A 20,173-nucleotide genomic window follows, 5' to 3' on the forward strand; every position below is an offset into this window, starting at 1 on the left:
ATATTTTTCCTGGAGCTCCTTAGAGATGTTCCAAAAATCAATCTTATCAACATGACCTAAACATGAAGTTGACGATAATTATCCCTACCCTACTACACACATACCCTTCAATAAAAAAACCTGACTCCCCTCCCTGCTGTTACTGTTCACGGTGATGGTCATCGTGAACAGTAACACCGACGAACCTCCGAGACAGCCAACTCTCAGTGCGACAGTGATCGCATGCTACCTTACTCGCTACAGTAAGGAGTAAACTCATAGAGCTCTTCTTTTTTAGAGCTGGATATACGAATTTGCTAAAATTGTACTTTGAGATCTCTCTAAACTTGCGTGCATATGTCATCTAGGTCCTGAACTCTCGAAATGTATTTTTGGATCCCCGAATTTGTCTGGAATGTCATATAGATCCAAACGGGCTTCGGCTCACTCCATCCGCTGACGTGGCATGCTATGATGGTTCCTACGTGTTGGTGGCCATGTGGACTTTTAACCAGACAAGGAAAATGATTGGAAAATAAGAGAAAAAATATTTTTAAATTTGACAGATCGATTAAAAATAAGGAAAAATAATAAAAGAGTCCATGTGTTAAAGTTTAGAAAAATCCAAATCTTGAATTAAAAAAACTAAAATAATTAATATTGAGGAAAGGGTCTATCTATAAATACAATTTAGAAAGATCTAAAATTTTGGTCAATCAGAAACGATATCCACGTTAATAGGAATCAAACTTAAAAAAAGGGAAAATAACGGTTTTTTTAATCGGACAAGGAAAATCAAAGGAAAATAAGAGAAAAGAAGAAAATATTTAATTTAACAAATAGATTAAAAATAAGGAAAAATAGCACAAAGTAGTGGAGGAATCGAGAAGAGAGATAAAACAATAAGGAGAGATACTGACATGTGGGACCCACATGGCTCCACCAACACATAGGCGCCACCCTGGCATGCCACGTCAGCGGATGGAGCGGGTCAGAGCCCATTTAGACCTATATGACACCCCAGACAAGTTCGAAAACCTAAAAATGCATTTTAAGAGTTTAGGGACCTAGATGACATATACACACAAGTAGGGACCGCTGGTGCACTTCACTCTTTGCTCATACTAGAGTTGCCGATCCTGAATTTGCTGATCCTGAAGTTGAATTTCTAGAGTTAGAGTGCTCCCAAACAGCCCCTTAATTTAGACCATTGGTTTTAACCGAGTATTTTATTACTTGAATAACTCAAATATTATAGCTAATGTTGGTATTTATGATTTAGTTTTATACATTCATCAGATCGTACTCGATGGCGTATGTTTGCACACGTGCAAATATATGATTTTATCCATTTAAGCTCATATATTTTTGGACAGTCATGCTTCTCCAAAATTTGTACTACCGTTAGTGATATAACAAGAAAAAAATAAATCTAAACCGTTATAACGTTTTAGATTTAAATCTAGTGTCATTAGAGAGCATCATAGCTGGGTTCAATAGGTTTATGTGTCAGCTAGCCACGTCAGAGTGCAACAGTGCAGTACCCTGTTTACTTCAAACCCCCCACGTTACATCAGAATTTTAGACACCTAAATAGAGCATTAAATACAGATGAAACGAGAACTAATAACACAGTTATGCGAGAAATAGTGAGACAAATATTTTGAGTCTAATTAGTCTATGATTAGCCATAAGTGCTACAGTAATCCACATACGCTAATGACCGATTAATTAGACTCAAAAGATTATCTCATGGTTTCTAGGTGAGCCGTGAAATTTGTTTTCTCGTTCATGTCCGAAAACCCATTTCAATATCCAATCAAACGTCTGATGTAACATGAAAAAATTTTTTATTTCTCCGACTAAACACTCACGAGTTGGCTCATGGTTTTGCTACCTACCACTGGCTAAGGCACCTACGTACAAAAGCCTCCGTCATCGCCTCTCAGTAGCGTCAAACAAACCAGCCATGTCACCGCCTTCGTTGCACCTGACCCTCCTCCTCTGCCTCGCCGTGCTCACCGCTGCTTCTCCGCCGCGCTTGCAGTTGGAGCACTGCCTCGACAACCCGCCGGAACCGACGGCGGCCGGCGCCGTCGTGCACGACATGGCAGGCTTCGAGGCCTACGTCACCGGCGACGTCCACTCCGGCCGCGCCGTCGTCCTCGCCTCCGATGTCTTCGGTTAGTGCACATACGTCGTATACTGCTGCTCATCGGTATATGGAGTAGTGTACACCAAACGACGGTTACTTATCGATTGATTAACCTCGCTAATTTGGCTGATTTGTACGAACGGATGCATCATCGATCGACCTTTCTTGCTTGGTCTCTCATCTTCAGGATTCGAAGCACCATTGCTGAGGTACAATCTCTCTCTCTCATCTTCTGTACTATGTTCGTCGTCGCCGTCGCCGTCGTGCTCCTCTGCGATTTAATTTTGGTACTTGTTTCCTCCAGGAATTTATGATACGAAATAGACACCTTAACCACTGCTCGGTAGAGAGAAGGATTCTAGAGAAAAAGATGGGTAGAAAAATATGGCAAATAGTCCTTTTTATCTACTTTTTATCCACTATTGCTTTTTAGTACATCCTCCATTTTATAATGTAAAATATTTGACTTTATTGGTTGCAACGTTTAACTGTTCATCTTTTAAAAATTAGTATAAATATAAAAAATAATAAATCATGCTTAAATTTCTTTTGATAATAAAGTAAGTCACAAGCAAAATAAATAATATTTTCATAATCTTTTTAATTATTCAAGATAAATGGTCAAACATTACAAGTAATAAAGTCAAACATTTTATATTATGAAACAGAGGATGTAATACTTATTGCGTATGGATACAGATCCAATATCACGTAGAGCCCATACGTCGGTGAATAGGGAAGTATTATCTTAGAGAATCTCAAGTCATATTTACCTGTTTTTCTATTAGAAAGGGGATATGGTCTAGTCCACTATTCTTTGTTTTAGGACTTAATTGTGAGGAGGGTCTGTGGTTGATGACATACTCCTGCAACTGATGATAATATGTATGAAGACGAATCAACTATGCGCTGCTGTCTATATCCCAAAATGTACTAACTGTTTTTGTCTATGAATAATTGAATATGAACAAGCGCATTTTAGTTATTGTACATTGCACATAATTGTTTTTCATTATGACGATGGCTGTGCTCGTTTGAGGGCTAGTAAGTTAACTTATTCTAGTGTGGAAAATGCAGTAAAAGATTAGTACATGATTAATTAATTATTAATTATTTAAAAAATATAAAATAGATTAATAAGATTTTTGGAAACAACTTTTCTATAGAAAATTTTTGCAAAATGTACCCATTTAGTAGTTCGAGAAGCATGCGCGTGGAAAACAAGGGGTAAGTTAACTAAGGGTGTGTTTGGTTGGTGGGATATAACTGAATGGGAGATGATCATCCAGGTTTTTAATGCGTTTGGTTCATGGACGAAATTGGATATGGTGGCCCAGAAAGGAAATATTCCATGAAGATGCTGGATGGATGTTGGTCGGATGAGCACATCCACCCTCACTAACTATAATCATTAGTGATTGTTTAGTGATAATTAGCTTGGTTTGACATTAATTAGTAATTAAAAAGTTTAAATTAGTATTAATTAATGATGATAGATATATTTTATAGATAATTTATACTAATTACGATAAAATCTATGATGATTAATTTATATTATTATTTATTAGTAATTCAATATGTCCATCCTAACCATCCACATCCATCCAACCAAACAAAAAATTAAATCATTCATCTATCTAATTAAACATAAAACTGGATCACCATATCCTTACAAATATAGATGACCATATCTCATCCCACCTTGACCACCAACCAAACACACCCTAAAAGGGGTGGCCGAATACGGCCATAGTAGTTTCATTGCTTTCCTGGTAATAATGGATAACCAACAACACCGATCCAATTTCAGTATTCTGATTTCGGTTAACAACGTCTTGAGCTCAAGTAGGTCAGCAGCAACCCTAGGATTTCTTGCTGTGAATTAATTGTCTTAGGATTTTTTTCGGTTTTTTTTTGTTTCAATCCATGAGCTTGAATTAACAAAAGGACGTCCGAACTAAATAGTTTCAATACAACCTCCATTTTTTTTATTCCAATTCAAGATTCTTCTGAAAAAAAATCTAAAAGCCAGAGTGTGATAACCATGGTGAAAATTACAGGAAAATAGCTGACGAAGTTGGTGAAGCCGGATATTACGTCGTGGTGCCTGATTTCTTCCACGGACAACCTTACAATGGAGACGCAAATATAAGCATTACAGAGTGGATCATGGCTCACTCGGCGGTATTTTGTTTCACTCTTTTTTTAATTAGTTTGCGTCTTGTTTATTCCCCCAAAAAGCCAGGTAATAATGACCCTAATTTCATAGCAAAAGCATTTATGGATGATGCTTATCGAGGTGTTAAGGCAGAGGCGTTGTTATAGTACATCTTCTCTTGTCGCAGTGTAGTAAAAATTTAGATCAAACTATGTATTTTTATAAGTATATTAAATATTTTATTTGAAATTTTGGTAATATATATTTATCAATTTATCTATTTTAACCTCATATATAATATATAAATTTATCCTAAAATTATATATTTTAGGTTTCATTTTACCTTTATAGAATTTCTACTACACATAGTAGTATGGATGAAGTATAAAAAAATCATAATCATTCGAGGATACCTTTAAAAAATCCTTTTTCTAAAAGAAATCATGTTTTCAGAAGGCGTGGAGCAAATAATCCATCAATTATCCAAGATCATCACTTCGGAAGTCTGTCTTAGATTTTTCTTAAATTACCCTCGAATGATTAGAAAATAGCATTTCTTCTACTGCATTGCAGGGAACACTTAATGCAAATTATTTACTACGTTTATTTCTCAAAATATTTATTCATCAAGTTAATCAAGTATCATCACTTTAGACTGCCGTTGATATGGATGAGTATATTCAATTGAAATTTCAGGTAAAAGCAGCTAAAGATGCTAAACCACTCTTTGCTGCTCTAAAAGGAGAAGGGAAATCTGTTGTTGGAGTTGGAGGCTATTGTTGGGGCGGTAAGTGAAATTAATGAGCAAAAGAAATGTCTTGACATAACCAACATCAGTACATTAGAGATACTAACATATTGCTCGTGCTCTACCATGAGATTTTATTTAAAAAATATCATTAACATTATATTTGTTATAAATTGAGATCAAGTGCAGTCACAACTCTGTAAGAACTGAACATAATTTAGCCATCCATTTTGATGATCAATGGTACACAATGCACGCTACAGTAATACCACCAACAGTAAAATATGCCGTCCAATCTTCGGCCTACGGTGATAGCACCAACCGTATATGTTGCGATTACTATTGTGACTGCGTAGGATCCGGATCCATTTGTTACTAATACATATATGTCCATCGGTCCACAATTTGTTTTTCTTTCACAAAAGCAGAGAGTTAGTGAGGTGCACGGTTCTATGTTTAATTCATGACTGGTCTGAGCTCAACTTTAACTGACAGGAAAGTTTGCTGTGGAGGTGGCGAAAACCAACGAGGTTGAATCGATTGTGATCTCCCATCCTACAGATGTGACTGCTGATGATATGAAAGGTGCAATTACTTGTTTGGATGCAATGGTTGCACTACATTGACATGAATGATTTACTCATTTCATGTAAGTTGTATCCAAGTGGCCTTGAGTTTGTTTTTCTTATTCCATGTTCACCTTGATACACAGATGTGAAATGCCCCATTGAAATACTTGGAGCTCAGAATGACTTTGCAACACCATCAAGATTAGTGTACCAGTTTGTGGATGTCTTGAGTGAAAGAACAGATCAGGTGAGTTCTTGTAGATTTTGAGTGGCACTGTTGATGCCAAATGCATCAGCAGTTCAGCACAGTCCCATCTTCCATGCAAGCTTATTAAAATTCTGTAAAGCTATCTTACATATACGAGGGCACATGCTTCCATTGACTGAAAGATTCAGACTTCAGACTCCAGAATAAAAGAAACAGAGTTTGTTAACCTGAAAAAAAAACACAGACTGAAATATTAAATATACAAGAGAAATATCTCACTGACGATGAGATATCAAAGATCATGGGTAGCGTTCTTTTGCCTAGATTATTTCTCAATATTTGCGTGCACACCTACCGAACTATTAAATGTTGCATTTTTAAAGTTGCTTTATAGAATTTCATCACCTTACTATTATAAACTTGATTTTCAACTTTGTAATTGTTAATTTCATCGTTATGCGAATTAGATAATCTTTTATCTTTTATCGACGAAAAGAACGCAGCCACGAGGGCTCAATCTTTCTTTGAGGCAATTCAGGTTCTAATTAGTAGTCAACATTTGGCAAGTTAAAATTAGTGCTAGTTCATATACTAGCACGTGCACACAGATGACTTCAAGACTGATTCTTCTTCTAGTTTTGCGAGAAGAGCTAGACCTTTTTTTTTTTGGGTTAACAGAACAACTCAATGATCTTCACGAGAAGAAATAAATAATCTTGCAAAGAACCTCTAATGGTGGATTGCGTGGTTAATTGCTGCAGGTTGACTACTTCGCCAAGATCTTTCCAGGAGTTGGCCATGGCTTTGCTTGCAGATACAACTACAGCAACCCGTTTGCTGCAAAAACTGCTGAGCTAGCTCTTGCCCTAATGCTAGACTGGTTTCAGAAATACTTGAAACTAGATGACATCCTGTAGCGTTCCTATGGAAATCTGCAAGAAACAATCGGGCAAAATGTATTTTCTCTCTGTTTTTTTTTACAGAATAAGGCAGTATAGAAATTTGCAGCAATCGATGGAGAACAGTGATTGTACGCAACATATTGACGGTTGAGATCTAGCAATGGAAGAGATCCAGTGACTGTTATTGTGGCTTATGGAAATTCCCATTCCTTACTCTGAATATTATCTCTATGGGAATTCAAACCAAAGCATATGTATTATCAAGTTAAGAGGAAAAATTAATCTTTAAATTGAATGTTGGGGGAAAAAAATGCAACCTGAAAGAGGGGACTTCTGCTATTGCAGGTGAAGGTGTGATTATGTTTTGTTCTTAAGTAAAAACATATGGCTGCTACACCAAAATATGCAAACTAATTAATTGTTTGAATGTCTTCTCCGTCCTACCTAATGAAAGAAGCGCCAAGTCATTGTCTAAGTGTCAAACTAATTAACTGTATATATGTTGCTTATGTTCATGACTCTTCTAGCCTTGGTAGGATTGAAGTAACTTTGCATCGAAACTCTTTCAAAACTCTTTTTAGCCTTCAAAACTTTTTAGTCAAAAATCTATAAATTTTTTGCTCAATTGATTTTAAATCTAGTCCTTAAAATTTTTGTAAGGCAGGGAGTTAGGTTCATTGGTGCTGCTCTGCCGCGCGGATGACAGCCGGTGGCGGTCGTCGCCGGCGTCGATCACTCCGGCCAGGCCGTTGTCAGCCACGCGGAAGACGCATTGCAGCGATCGAGGCTAGCTCCACTCCACGGCTGACCTTCCGGTGAGATTTGTTCCAACAAGTGTGTGATGCATGCATGCATGCATGGAAGGTGCTCGATGGAATGCTTACTTACTCCATGGAAGGACGGTGTCACGGTGAGGAGGCCATGGCCAGGAGATCAGCGCTTGTGGAGGTCTGGAGGGGCCCCATATCAGTTCTTGCTCTCCCACTTGCTTGTATTTGGATTCCAGGCTATCCATTCAGCTCTGCAGCTGCATCTCAGAATCTCATGTGACCATTGACATAATGGCGACACCGTTAGTTATGGACACCATCCATATTTTATGAGAGAGGAATTTTATGATAGTTAGGAAAATATCTCGAGGTATCGAATTTCTAGAATTTTGGTATTTAAGTATCCTGAGATATCGAAGTTTTACTTAAAAATATGATACCTCGAGATACTTTTTAAAAGATGGTAAAATTATCTTTGATGAAATGGTTGAGTAGATTTCCTATCTACTGTTTGCTAATGTTATTCAATAGCATGTTATACTTATGAGTAATACTACAGGACGGGCTACCGTTGCAATGCATACCAAATCAGCATGATGCAATACACCCAGACTCCGACCATGCTCGTCGCACAGGTACCGTATACCGTTGAAATGGTATACCGTTCGGTAACAATTCCCTATACCTTATTACGACTATTTTTTTCTATATTCTTCTGCCCTTGTATATGGCTTGACAAGGCCGTGGATGCTTGGTATGGGTGCTTGGGTGAGAATGGGCCAAATTTCTTGGAAAGTGCAAATCTGAATGCACATGGCCTCTATATATATGTTTGAGGATATAACTTATGTGCATAAAAGTTTTCTCCCAACTGCTTTTAGAATTTTGCCTTGTTCATTATATGCACCCAAGTTTTTATTTTGATCTCCTTTTTATAACGTGAGTTCACCTTTAGTTAACTGTTACTATCTCTGTTTCAAAATATAAACATTCTTATTTAGTATAGATAAAGAAAATATCAAAAGATGTCCTTTTAATCACTGTAGTGGTCAACTTTTGAATTTTCAATTGAATAGATTTCTTTTCTAAGCATCTCATTGGCTCTAGAGTCATTGGTAAAATTGAAATCATAAAAATTAGTATATAAATGCTTATATTATGGTACAAAATTTGAATTATCAAAGTATTTATATTTTGGGACAGAGGAAGTATTTTTTTTCCTCAAAATGGCCATATTACACCTTTCAAACTTGTTTGCTAGCTTAATAAACAATATGAGTCTGAACATGAATAATAGATTTATTTGTAAAAAGGGATTGAATTGTTTGACTGTAAATCTGGGAACTTCAATTTATTTTCTTTAAAAACTAAACCATATGTGGTGAAATTTGGATAACATTTCACTCAGATTTAAACCAAAACAAAACATAATTTTGGCATCAATTTCTCATAGAAATGGATTTAATCTTTTTTAAGTTCAAAATTTAAAATTTATTTTTAAATTTGGCATCAAACAATTTTGTACCATATGGCTTTTACAATGCATTCTTTTGAAATTATATTGTTTAAATAGATTGCACATAACTGTGAGAGATTATCTCAGTTTGTTTAGGCTTTAGGCTTTAGGAATTAAGACTAACCCAAGCATCAAAAAGGGCCTTATGCGCTCATGACGCATATTGCTGTTACTTGTTTCATTTGTTTCAACTATGTGGGAATATGCATGATCCTAGCTAATTGATATGTGTAGGACTTAACCAGCCATGCATCACATTTTAATCATGTGTTTTTTATATTCTCATGTTTTCAGATTCCTTAAATCCAAATAAAAAAAACATAAGTGTGGGTAGGCTTAACCACGTAGTTTAAGGTGTGCCCAGTGAACAAGGTATCCAGACAGCTCCATCTGCGTGGGATGCTTAGCGGTTAGAGCAAAATTTAACAATTCATATGTACACGTGTTCGATAGTCCATAAACAATAATTGCAGTTCTAACCAGTCCTGTGAAATTCAGCCGTCACAGCCATTTAATCAGCCGCTTAATTAAGGCCCAGTCCCAAAAATTTTCATGTTCACCCGTTATATCGAATCCTTTGATGTATATATAGAGCATTAAATATAGTTAAAAAATAACTAATTGTACAGTTTAAAAGGAATTTACGAGACTAATCTTTTGAGCTTAATTAGTGCGCCCATGATTAACCATAATTGCTACGGTAACATACATATGCTAATGACGGCTTAATTAGACTTAAAAAATGTTTTTTTTGAAGAATTTGAACTACATTTGAAGGAATTTTGGAGGAGCTTAATTACCCGATTTATCTTTTTTTTTGGCACTTTGAACATAAACTGAAATTTGTCAGTCCAAAATTGAAGTTTTGCTCTTGGTTTCTTAATTTATGTATTTCAGTGATTTGGATATTTCTCACGTGCTTTGAGAATTATGTTTGGAAAATATGAGGTAAATGCGAACATTTTGAGAAAAAAAATGTAGTGGTCAATATGGAGGTTGGAACGAAAGCTAAAACTTAAGAGCATACTACAAATTAACAAGGAAGTAAAAGTAGTACAGAAATAACCACCCCTGCCGGTTCGAACCAGCAAGATGCATGCAAAAGCAGCAGTTATTGGCTGTTGTCATGAGACAAACCGGCAGTGACACCTATCTACGGTTAGGGATAAAAACGATTCGGAATCTTTTAAATCCGGATTACTTTTTGGAAACGGAAATCCTTGATCGGAATTTTTTCGGAATTTATCAAAAACGGATTTGAAATTTTTTCTTGGATCCGGAAATGGATACAGTAAGAGTACCGTCCGTCGGAAATCGAAACCGGCCAGAAACATTTTGGAATTTTTCTCGGGAACTTTTCAAAATTTTTTTCAGAATTTTTCTGCGGGCCTATATGCCATAAATTCACAGTATCAACCCATATAGCCTAGCCCACTTCAGCAAGTCAGTCTTAAGTCTTCAATCAAAATATATATACAAACATTTACTTTGTAACAACTTGTATGTTGCATAGTTTATTTTATAATACGATATGTAAACTTTTATAATAATCTGCGTGATTTGTACTTTACTATAATAATTTATAAATTATAGCCTTTATTTCGTTTAGACAATCATTTACAAACTAAGCTATGAACTTGGTTGTAATGATAAAAAGTGGTACGGTTAATTGCTAATGTTTGAAATTTTTGATTTACTATTTTAGAAAAAAATTAAAGCCTTAGTTTGAGAGTTTGTATAGTGCGATAAATTTCTGCTACCGTATCCGCTCCGATTCAAATTTATCCCATTTTCGTATTCAATAACATTCAATTCCGTTTTCGTATGCAAGGTTTCCGATTTTGATTTTGATTCCGAAAAAGATATGGAAACGAAAACAATAAAGGTGGCTTCCGTTTATTTCCAAGTCGTTTTAATCTCTACCTATGGTGCAAAGAAAATTAAATGTTGGTATTATATCCATCCGGAACAGGCTCCTCTGACTTAAGTTAGAGTGGTTGACATGTGGGCCCATGAGCGGTAGGGCTCACTTTCAGCCACTCACGTTCCTCTAACTTAAGTCAGAGGAGCTCTTTCCATATCCATCCCAAAATAAGTATAACTCTTTTGTTGAAATTGAACTAGTAGTGTAAAAGAAACAAGTGTATGAAACCGAAGACGGTTGAGTAAGAACTCAAGGGCACAAAAGGAATTATCTCACCTGTCAAGTGTCAAACAAGTGCAGATAGAAATATGCATCTTCTGGAATCAGATTTTAATGCTATTTAATTTTTTTTATTTCTAAAATGAGGTAGTACAGCATATATATAAAAAAATCCAAAATCCAAATGGAAGAGGCAAACAACTGGACACTAAACAAGAAATGATGGACGGCGACAAGCTACCCACCGACTTAACCAAGGCCACGTACAAATTAAAACCCCATGTCGCATCTACCTCTCCCTCCTGCATGTGCATGCAAAGACATGGCGCCGCCGGCGTCGTCGCACCTCCTCCTCCTCTGCGCCGCCGTCGTCCTCGCCGTGGCCAGCTCCGCCGCCGCCGTCACCGCTGCTCCTCCCTCACGATCGGAGTGCCTCAACAACCCGCCGGAGCTGACGGCGGCGGCGGCCGGCGGCGGCGAGGCCGGCGTGGTCGTCCACGGCCTGGCGGGGCGGTTCGAGGCCTACGTGACTGGCCCTGTCCACTCCAGCCGCGTCGTCCTCTTGGCCACCGACATCTTCGGTTCGTCCACCTTGCCGGCCTGATTAATTAACTGCTAATCTTGCATTAGCTTGCTGTTGTCTCTGATTCGTGGTTGTTCCTTCTGTTCTTCAGGATTCGGAGCGCCATTGCTGAGGTACGATGATCTTCTTCTTCTTGATGGGTGATTGCAAACGGTGTATTTGCGAACAAAATTCTTTGCAATATAAAAATTAATGTTGAAAATAAACTTAAAAAAAAAAACTTAAATCAACTTTAAATTTAAGGTTGTAAAATTTAAATTTTAGCTTATAAGCATGAGCATGGAGTGGTTTTCGTCAACCGATAGTACAGCGAAAGATATTTGACACATGAACAGCTCTGGAAAGAGACTGAATTTGAGAAAACAATTAGCGTCGAGGCGTGGATATAACCGTTAGTTGGTATATGCCTGTGATTCCTTTTGGTCAACTCTCTGTTTTTCTGCTACTCATATACATACTGAGTGTTACTTCTTTACGATGAAGATACCCAAACTAATTCTACAAGCTAGAGTACGATTAGAAATACATATTTATATCTGGTATTGGTATATATTTTAGCAAGAGGCATATATACCTTTATATATACCAGTTGAATGTCTGTGCTTTGCAACGGATAAAAACATATTATGTTATTTCTACAATAAAGAGAAAAATATTTTTCATGAAATATGTGACCATCTTTTTATATAGGAAATATCCATATCAATTTTATTTTATGTGGATATCTATCTAGATTTGATTGATTTTTAATATTATGAACTTAAGGCGGTTAATTGTAAAAATGCAATATAAGTAAGTGGTGGTGGTGGACCACCACAAATCACTAGAGGCTTTTATAGTAGTAAAGATATACTTACACTCCAGTGTCCTAAATATCCTGTAATCGTTGACTGTTCACTTCTGTTCTAATTGTCTGGTTTCACCGATTAGTTTTTTGACCTCTCAAGCGGTTAAGAGTTATATACTTTACTAGCATATTATATATTACCTATGCGTTGCAACGGGATCTTATTAAAAATATCATTAGTATATTATTAAAGTAGAGTTAATAAAGTGGTTTGGTATATATGTCTAAGTTATTTTTTTCTTTTTAAAAATAGGAGGGGATTGGTGGTGGGGTAGGTGGCAGATTCACCACCACCGCTACTACTCTCTTTTATATAGTAGTAGATACTTCTCAAAAGTATGGAAGAAAAACTCCAATTCCAATAGTTTCTTAACTTGTGGGAGTAATCTTGGTTTACAAAAGATTTTCCATTGATCATTTGAATCAGAACTCAGAAGCATATATATCCGTATTGCAAATTTTTCACTCTACCCTGCTGCTGCTGATGATACAAATATGTCAAGAGTTTGAAACGTACTAACTCCGTTCCATAATAATTTTATTTTTCGTTTTTTCATGTCCTTTGACCGTTCGTATTATTTATAAAAATTTGTACGAAAACTAAAAAAATTAGTCACACATATAAAGTCCTATTCATATGTTATCATCTAGTAAGAATAAAAATATTAACCGTAAAAAATTTCAAATAAGACGAAGAGTCAAAACATTGTATTAAAAACTAAAAAATGATCTTATTTCGGAACGGGTAGTATCGTTTATTAGTGGTAATCATGGTTTAGTCTCTTTAACCAATACATAACTAGATGGCTTTAACAAACTTCATATTGTGCTTAGGAAAATATGTTTTAAACAGAAATGTAATCGGACTTGTTCAGAACCTGTTCTTTGATCTCCCATTGGAATCTTGTCAAGCTAGAAACAATTGTAATCGGACTTGCATGCTATGATGATGCTTATCACAATTAATTACAGGAAAATAGCAGACAAAGTTGGTGAAGCCGGATATTACGTCGTGGTGCCTGATTTCTTCCACGGACAACCTTACACATTTGACCTGAACCTCACAGAATGGCTCACTGCTCATTCTCCGGTAATCCGTTTCATCATCTTAAATGATCTCGTCTTGTATTCCCTAAAATTTTTATCTAGTAATTAATCGTGATCATTGTCATTGGATCATGTTGAATCCAAATATATGCACAAAAAGCACTACCCAAAAATACTTAGCCTAACCTAACTCTATCCATCAGGTTCTTAGCAGAAATGATCTGATCAATAAGATGATATATATTGGCCAGTATTTTCAATTGATCTTGCAGGTAAAAGCAGCTGAAGATGCTAAATCAATCTTTGCTGCTCTAAGGAAGGAAGGGAGATCTGTTGTTGGAGTTGGAGGTTACTGTTGGGGAGGTATGTCACATGCTACCTCCGTTCCTAAATGTTCAACGTTGTTGACCTTTTTATTCATATTTGACCCTTCGTCTTAAAAAATTTACATGATTATTAATTATTTTTATATTTTTTATTTATTGTTAAGTATACTTTTATGCATATATATAGCTTTACATATTTTATTAAAACATTTGAATAAAATAAATGGTCAAACGCGTATAAAAAAGTCAACGGCGTCAAATATTTAAGGACGGAGGGGTATATCAGTCAACACTTCTGTGCTTCTTGAATTCCTGTATACATATCCCACATTTTTCAGGCAAATTCAATTCATATTTTAACTATCAGGAAAGTTTGCTGTGGAGGTAGCAAAAACCAATGAGGTTGAAGCTATTGTCATCTCCCATCCTGCAGAGGTGACAGTTGATGACATGAAAGGTAATTCTTTTTTAACACTTTTTTTTTTGACAAAATGCATTTTTCTCATTTGATATTAGCTGTGCAGAAGTAGCCATTGTGTTTCTTATTTCAAGTTCTCGTTGGCTTACAGAGGTTAAGTGGCCTATTGAGATCCTTGGAGCTCAGAATGACACGGTTGCACCACCAAGATTAGTTTATCAGTTGGTTCATGCCTTGCGTCAGAGAACTGATCAGGTGAGCAGCTCCTGAATGCATCATAATATTTTCTATTTGCTTAGTTTGTTACCTTTGTTTGGCAAGAAAACCTCTAGAATGATAATTTACAAGTCTAAAGCATTTAATTTTATCCTAAAAATATAGGTTTTCATCCATCTAAATTCTTAGTACTCCAGTTTTACAGTATACACTCTTTAGTTGTCTATATTCATATAAATACTAATAAATATAATACATGTATAAATTATACACATGGATCAATTGATAAATTTAGATAATACTAAAAAATCGTATAATATAAAATGAAGGGAGTGTATATCTTTCTATCTCAACTAATCACAACCATTGCTCGTTTAATTTAACTTTTCTCCTTAATTATCATAAAAAACCTTAGGACGAATAGAGTATGAAGCATGAAAGCTAGCTCGGCGAAAACTGAGACAGTCTCCATGAAAACATTGGAACGGTGAACACGTAAGAGAATTTCCCACTGATGAGTAGATCACGAGATCTTAAAAGACCATGCTAGTCAATTAGCTCTGTTTCCTTTTTTGAGATTGTTTGGGAAGTTAATTAAGATATTAATTAATTAGGCTATGAAAGGATATACTACTGCATTGTATTTTAAGTTCAATCCATTTACAAGGCAATCGATAGCAGACGTGTTTTTTTAAATGCGGGAAGCTTCCTACATTTCCCTTCTTTTTTTTAAAGAAAGGATAATGGAAATGGTATACATCTGTCTCTACCACTGGCACACAACGTACTGGTAAGCACATATAACCACCATCCCAAAATAAATTAATTTTTCAGTTTTCAAGTAGAATGTTAACTATTTATCTTATTTAAGTTTTTTTTTATGATTAATGTTTTTATTGTTATTAACATGAATACTACTTTACAAGTGACAATTTTTTAATTTTTTTACAAATTTATAAATAAGATGAATCAAACGTTTGGAAAAAAAACCTAGAAATGTTTTATTAACGGAGCAGTAACTTGTAATAAATAGGTTGCAATACGATGCAGTGCATAATATATAATAAAATAAAACACATTCCATCACCAATTCCAAGCTTGAAACACACTTGTGCATAGTATCATGTCCCCCGGTGATAGCGTTATATAGATCAGTAATGGATCCAGCTGGAAGGCACGAACATAGCCTTCTTAGGTTAATTAGACAATTTTTTTATTGTTAAAAACTGGTCATTTTGGCGACACCAAATCGTCCAAGAAAGAGCACTTGCTCTAAGCACACATAATTTTTAAAAGGGACTTAGCACTCCCCTTAATCAATTCCCAAAAATATTTTTGGTACTTCCGGGTGGAAGAATTAATATTGATAGCAAAGAAAACACACCATCAATCAAAATAGAAAATAAGATAATCAGATAAAATATATTGGATAATATTGTAATACCCAGCCTATTTGTAGTTAGTTCCGGCCCATTAAACGCAAATATCTATTTGGTGGAAATAGTCCCACGTGGAGAGTTAGATTGGTTTTAGACTGTTTATTTAAACAGCTCACTCTAATAATTACTATATCTGTTTCATATTATAAGAATTTCTAGCCTTGTCTAAATTCATCAATTGATAAATATATATAATCTATATATATGTCTAGATTTAAGCATATATATCTAGATAAGACTATGAAACGGAGACAGTAGTACTTTGAGGTTAACTCTTTTATATGAAATAAGGGATATGTTTCTTTTAGTAAGGTTATTCGTTGTTATCATTAGTTTCATACGAAGGATCAACACAAAAATTTAAATTTTTAGCGGTATTTGTTTTTACCGGTTAAGATCACTGAGTTCAGGAATGAACCGACAAATTAAATCCATTTTTATGTGCCGATGAACCAAATCATTCCATTCAGACAACTAGCTTAGGACTGAAAATGGCCTTGTATTTTATTTAACAAGATAATTAAATTAATCATTTAATAAATTTGCAAATAATTAACCTCTTATTTATGTGTTTCAGATTGCTTATTTTGCCAAGGTGTTTCAAGGAGTGAACCATGGCTTTGCTTGCAGATACAATGCCAGCAACCCGTTCGAGGTTAAGAAAGCCGAGCAAGCTCTTGCGTTAATGCTTAACTGGTTTCACAAACACTTGAAATGATTGTAGCAATTCATGGTTAACAGATCAGGGCAATTGTTTTAATTTGTCCAAATAATTAAACTCCCGCTGTTATAATATAAAAATAGTATCTTGTGCCAGTTGATACAACATGTATGGCAGTAACATGTTCTGCTGATGTGCATTGTTGGCTACAATTTACATGGATGTGCAGCTAAAATTTCAAAAAGGCTAGGAGATGCTTTAATTAGTAAAACTATCACTCGATGGCGTATCTGAAAACTATCAAATTTATTACAAAACTATGCAACTAAACCACGGTTTCTCAATCCTATTGATTTAACTCACAACTTATCATGAAAGTGCGTATCAAAAAGATTACTTTTAAGCATTGTGATCCTGATGAAACTTTCAGAATTTGTATGTTTTATATATATTATGACAACAAATGGATGCTATTTCTAGAGTTGTGCGATATTGTGCCTTCAAGATCTATATCCGTAATAAATTCAATACTAACAAAAATATATAGTTTACGATACAAGATTTTTAAATGTGCAGATTTGTGAAATTAAGTTGAATATATGCTATTTCTGTGCTCCTGTCATTCCATATCCCTACATGTAGGGGTGATGTGTTTTTTTCCGCCTGCTTGCCTGACCTGAGGATCGCGGGAAGAATATGGAAGAGAAAAATACATACTCGAAATCCGAAAAAAATATGGAATATGAAAGGATATGGAAAGAGTATGTCCCGTATTATCCTATCATTTTTAAATTATAATTACCTTGCTAGATTATATATCAATATATATGAGGTACAAATAAATACCCATTTCGGAATCCGTTTCCAAGATTGACATACTGGACAAGTGAGGATATGTTATCTATCTATCAATCTATATATATATATATATATATATATATATATATATATATATATATATATATATATATATATGCTAAGATATAGAATGTTGTTATTCGACTGTACCCCTCCCAATTTTACCCCTACGTATATGGGTGGAAACCCATCGATATGAACTTCTTGATATTAAAAGAAGGAACCAAATATAAATGCTTACCATCTAAAATCAAATTAGGGTGATTACTCCCATTTAAAGGAATATGGGTACACCGTGAATGAAAAGTATTTTTTTATTTATTTAGACAATATCATGATATTTTTTATTGGTAACAAAACACGGACCTTTACCTAGTTTCTAAAAATTTGGCCAGATCTGCAGCTAGCTAAGCTATAAATTTCGCCATATCGGTGTGCAGTGAAACGAAACACGGTTGATAATAAGTTGTATTGGCCCTCGGGCTGTCAAGGCCACGCCTAAATTCACATCCACCTCCACTCAAGAAGCTCGCCGGCAACACGACCGGCCAAACCTCTTCCTCCGTCATCCCAACTTACACATAAATTGCGATGTGTTTATGTTAGTGATAATAGATCAAAATAAGATTTAATGTGGAAAACCCCTTCAAGGTGGAGAGGAAAAAACACAGCAAATATCCAATATGAACCTACCATATGTTTAAATTGATCTTGGCACTGAACTTCTCAACGTCCCTGTGCATACAGTAGCAAATCATGCCGAAAACTTCGACGTCGGGATGAAACATGCCAACCATCAAATAGTAGATCAATCTCTAAGGATCTGATACTACTTATTAGGAAAATCGAGGTAGATCAAAAGCACAACGAAGACACAGAATTTAATGTGGAAAAATGCCTCCAAGGTCAAGAGAAAAAAATTATAAGGGTTTCCACGTTAAATTTGTGTCCCAGCTATGCATTCGGTTGTGTATTATCTTCCTAACAGTTTATTTGTAAAAATTATGAAATGGATGGAGTATATAAGACATAATTACATGTGTGGTAGACCATAACAATCATTAATAATCAACATGTACTAAACTATTTTTTTTTAAAAAAAGAGAAAGGTAAGTAACTTGACTGAACATTAACTATTATTTTCAAGATATGCTTGCAGCACGAGAAGCACATTGAGGCATAAAAAGAAATTAAACAATGCCGAATAATTTTTGAGTTATTTTTGTTGAATGCGAACCTCGAGGGAGAGACATATACGATGAAAATAAGGCCACTTTGATCATGTTTGGATCCCTGGACTTTCTTAAGTGCTGGTCAAATTGAATGTTTAGACACTAATTAAAAATATTAAATATAAATTATTAATAAAACCTACCCCATACTCTGGACTATTTCGCGAGACGAATCTATTAAGCCTAATTAGTCCATGATTAGCGAGTGTGATGCTATAGTAAACATTTGATAATCATGGATTAATTAGGCTTAAAAAATTATCTAATGAAATAGTCTTTATTTATGCAATCAGTTTTAGTATCAGTCTATATTTAATACTTCTAATTAATGTCCAAATATCTAATGTGACGAGAGACTAAAAAGTCCACGGATCCAAACAACCACCTAATCCAAATGGAATGAATAATGCCATTATTTTTCCCGATTTGCTTTGCTCCGATCCACGAGAACCTTATTGACAGAACACATACTGCTTTAATAGGAAAATTAGTAAATTAATAATGTCGCATAGTGCGAGTATATTGAATTGCATGTGCGGCGCAAAATCCTGTTTGGAAATAAAAGTTGCAACTGCGTATGATTATTTGCTTAATTAATTCATGCCAATTAACCTCGCCCAGACATAACAAATAGGCCAACGCAAATAATCAATATTTGGTACTTTGCGATCTGTCCATAATAGGGCTGGATAACGAGCCAGCTCGGCTTGGCTCGGTCTAGTTCGTTAAGATAACGAGCTAGCTCGATTTGGCTCGTTATCGTAACGAGCTAAAAACTTGGCTCGGCTCGGTTCGTTACAAAGCTCGTTAGGCTCGTGAGCCATGTGAATTTAAACAATTTTTCAATAGATTATACAAACAAATTTTTAGTTCAAACATGAAAATCATATAAAATTGTATCTAAATATTAAAGTTTGAACCAACATATCACATGATTAACCTATGAAGTACGGAACGCATGCATTCCGGGGTGGAATCAATAAACGCCGGCTAAGCGTGTGTCTTTGGTCTAGCTCGTTAGGCTCGCGAGCAGCTCAAGAGCTAGCTCGAGCTGGCTCATTATCTCTAACGAGCTAAAATGCTAGCTCGGCTCATTAGAAAAATGAAACGAACCGAGTCGAGCCGAGCTGAGTTTATCACGTGTCGAGCGAACTAACGAGCCATGAGCTTTTCGTTCCATGGAAAACGTTACCATCTGCATTTGTTTATCGTCCAAATCAAAATTTGGTAATTTGTCCAGATCCGTTCCAAGATTTGGTACCTTCCGAATCCTCTAGCTCGATTTAATGCTTGCACGCTACTCATGTCTTTTCTTGAAATTTCTATACTTACGACTAAACCATCTGACTTGCGACTTAACCATTTAACGAATATAGTCTCAGTTTACTGGACCTCTTG

At 35.5% G+C, this 20,173-nt stretch overlaps 2 protein-coding genes across 2 annotated transcripts; both read left to right on the top strand.

Annotated features, from left to right (window-relative positions):
* Window positions 1–1,933: 1,933 nt before the first annotated feature.
* LOC102700361 (endo-1,3;1,4-beta-D-glucanase-like) lies at window positions 1,934–7,054 on the top strand. Its single transcript, XM_040527044.1, has 7 exons — window positions 1,934–2,162; window positions 2,322–2,343; window positions 4,195–4,318; window positions 4,989–5,079; window positions 5,536–5,625; window positions 5,753–5,856; window positions 6,579–7,054. Exons 1-7 carry the CDS (start codon window positions 1,949–1,951, stop codon window positions 6,732–6,734), a joined length of 801 nt encoding a protein of 266 aa, XP_040382978.1. The 5' UTR covers window positions 1,934–1,948; the 3' UTR covers window positions 6,735–7,054.
* Window positions 7,055–11,518: 4,464 nt separating this feature from the next.
* Window positions 11,519–16,835, top strand: LOC102713486 (endo-1,3;1,4-beta-D-glucanase-like; the record flags this gene model as incomplete). Its single annotated transcript, XM_006659896.3, has 7 exons — window positions 11,519–11,729; window positions 11,823–11,844; window positions 13,551–13,668; window positions 13,898–13,988; window positions 14,319–14,408; window positions 14,521–14,624; window positions 16,602–16,835. Coding segments are annotated over 7 exons (777 nt in total), but the record flags the coding sequence as incomplete, so codon positions are not given.
* Between the last annotated feature and the right edge of the window lie 3,338 nt (window positions 16,836–20,173).

Source organism: Oryza brachyantha, chromosome 8 (genome assembly GCF_000231095.2).
Source record: "Oryza brachyantha chromosome 8, ObraRS2, whole genome shotgun sequence".
Lineage (NCBI taxonomy): Eukaryota > Viridiplantae > Streptophyta > Magnoliopsida > Poales > Poaceae > Oryza > Oryza brachyantha.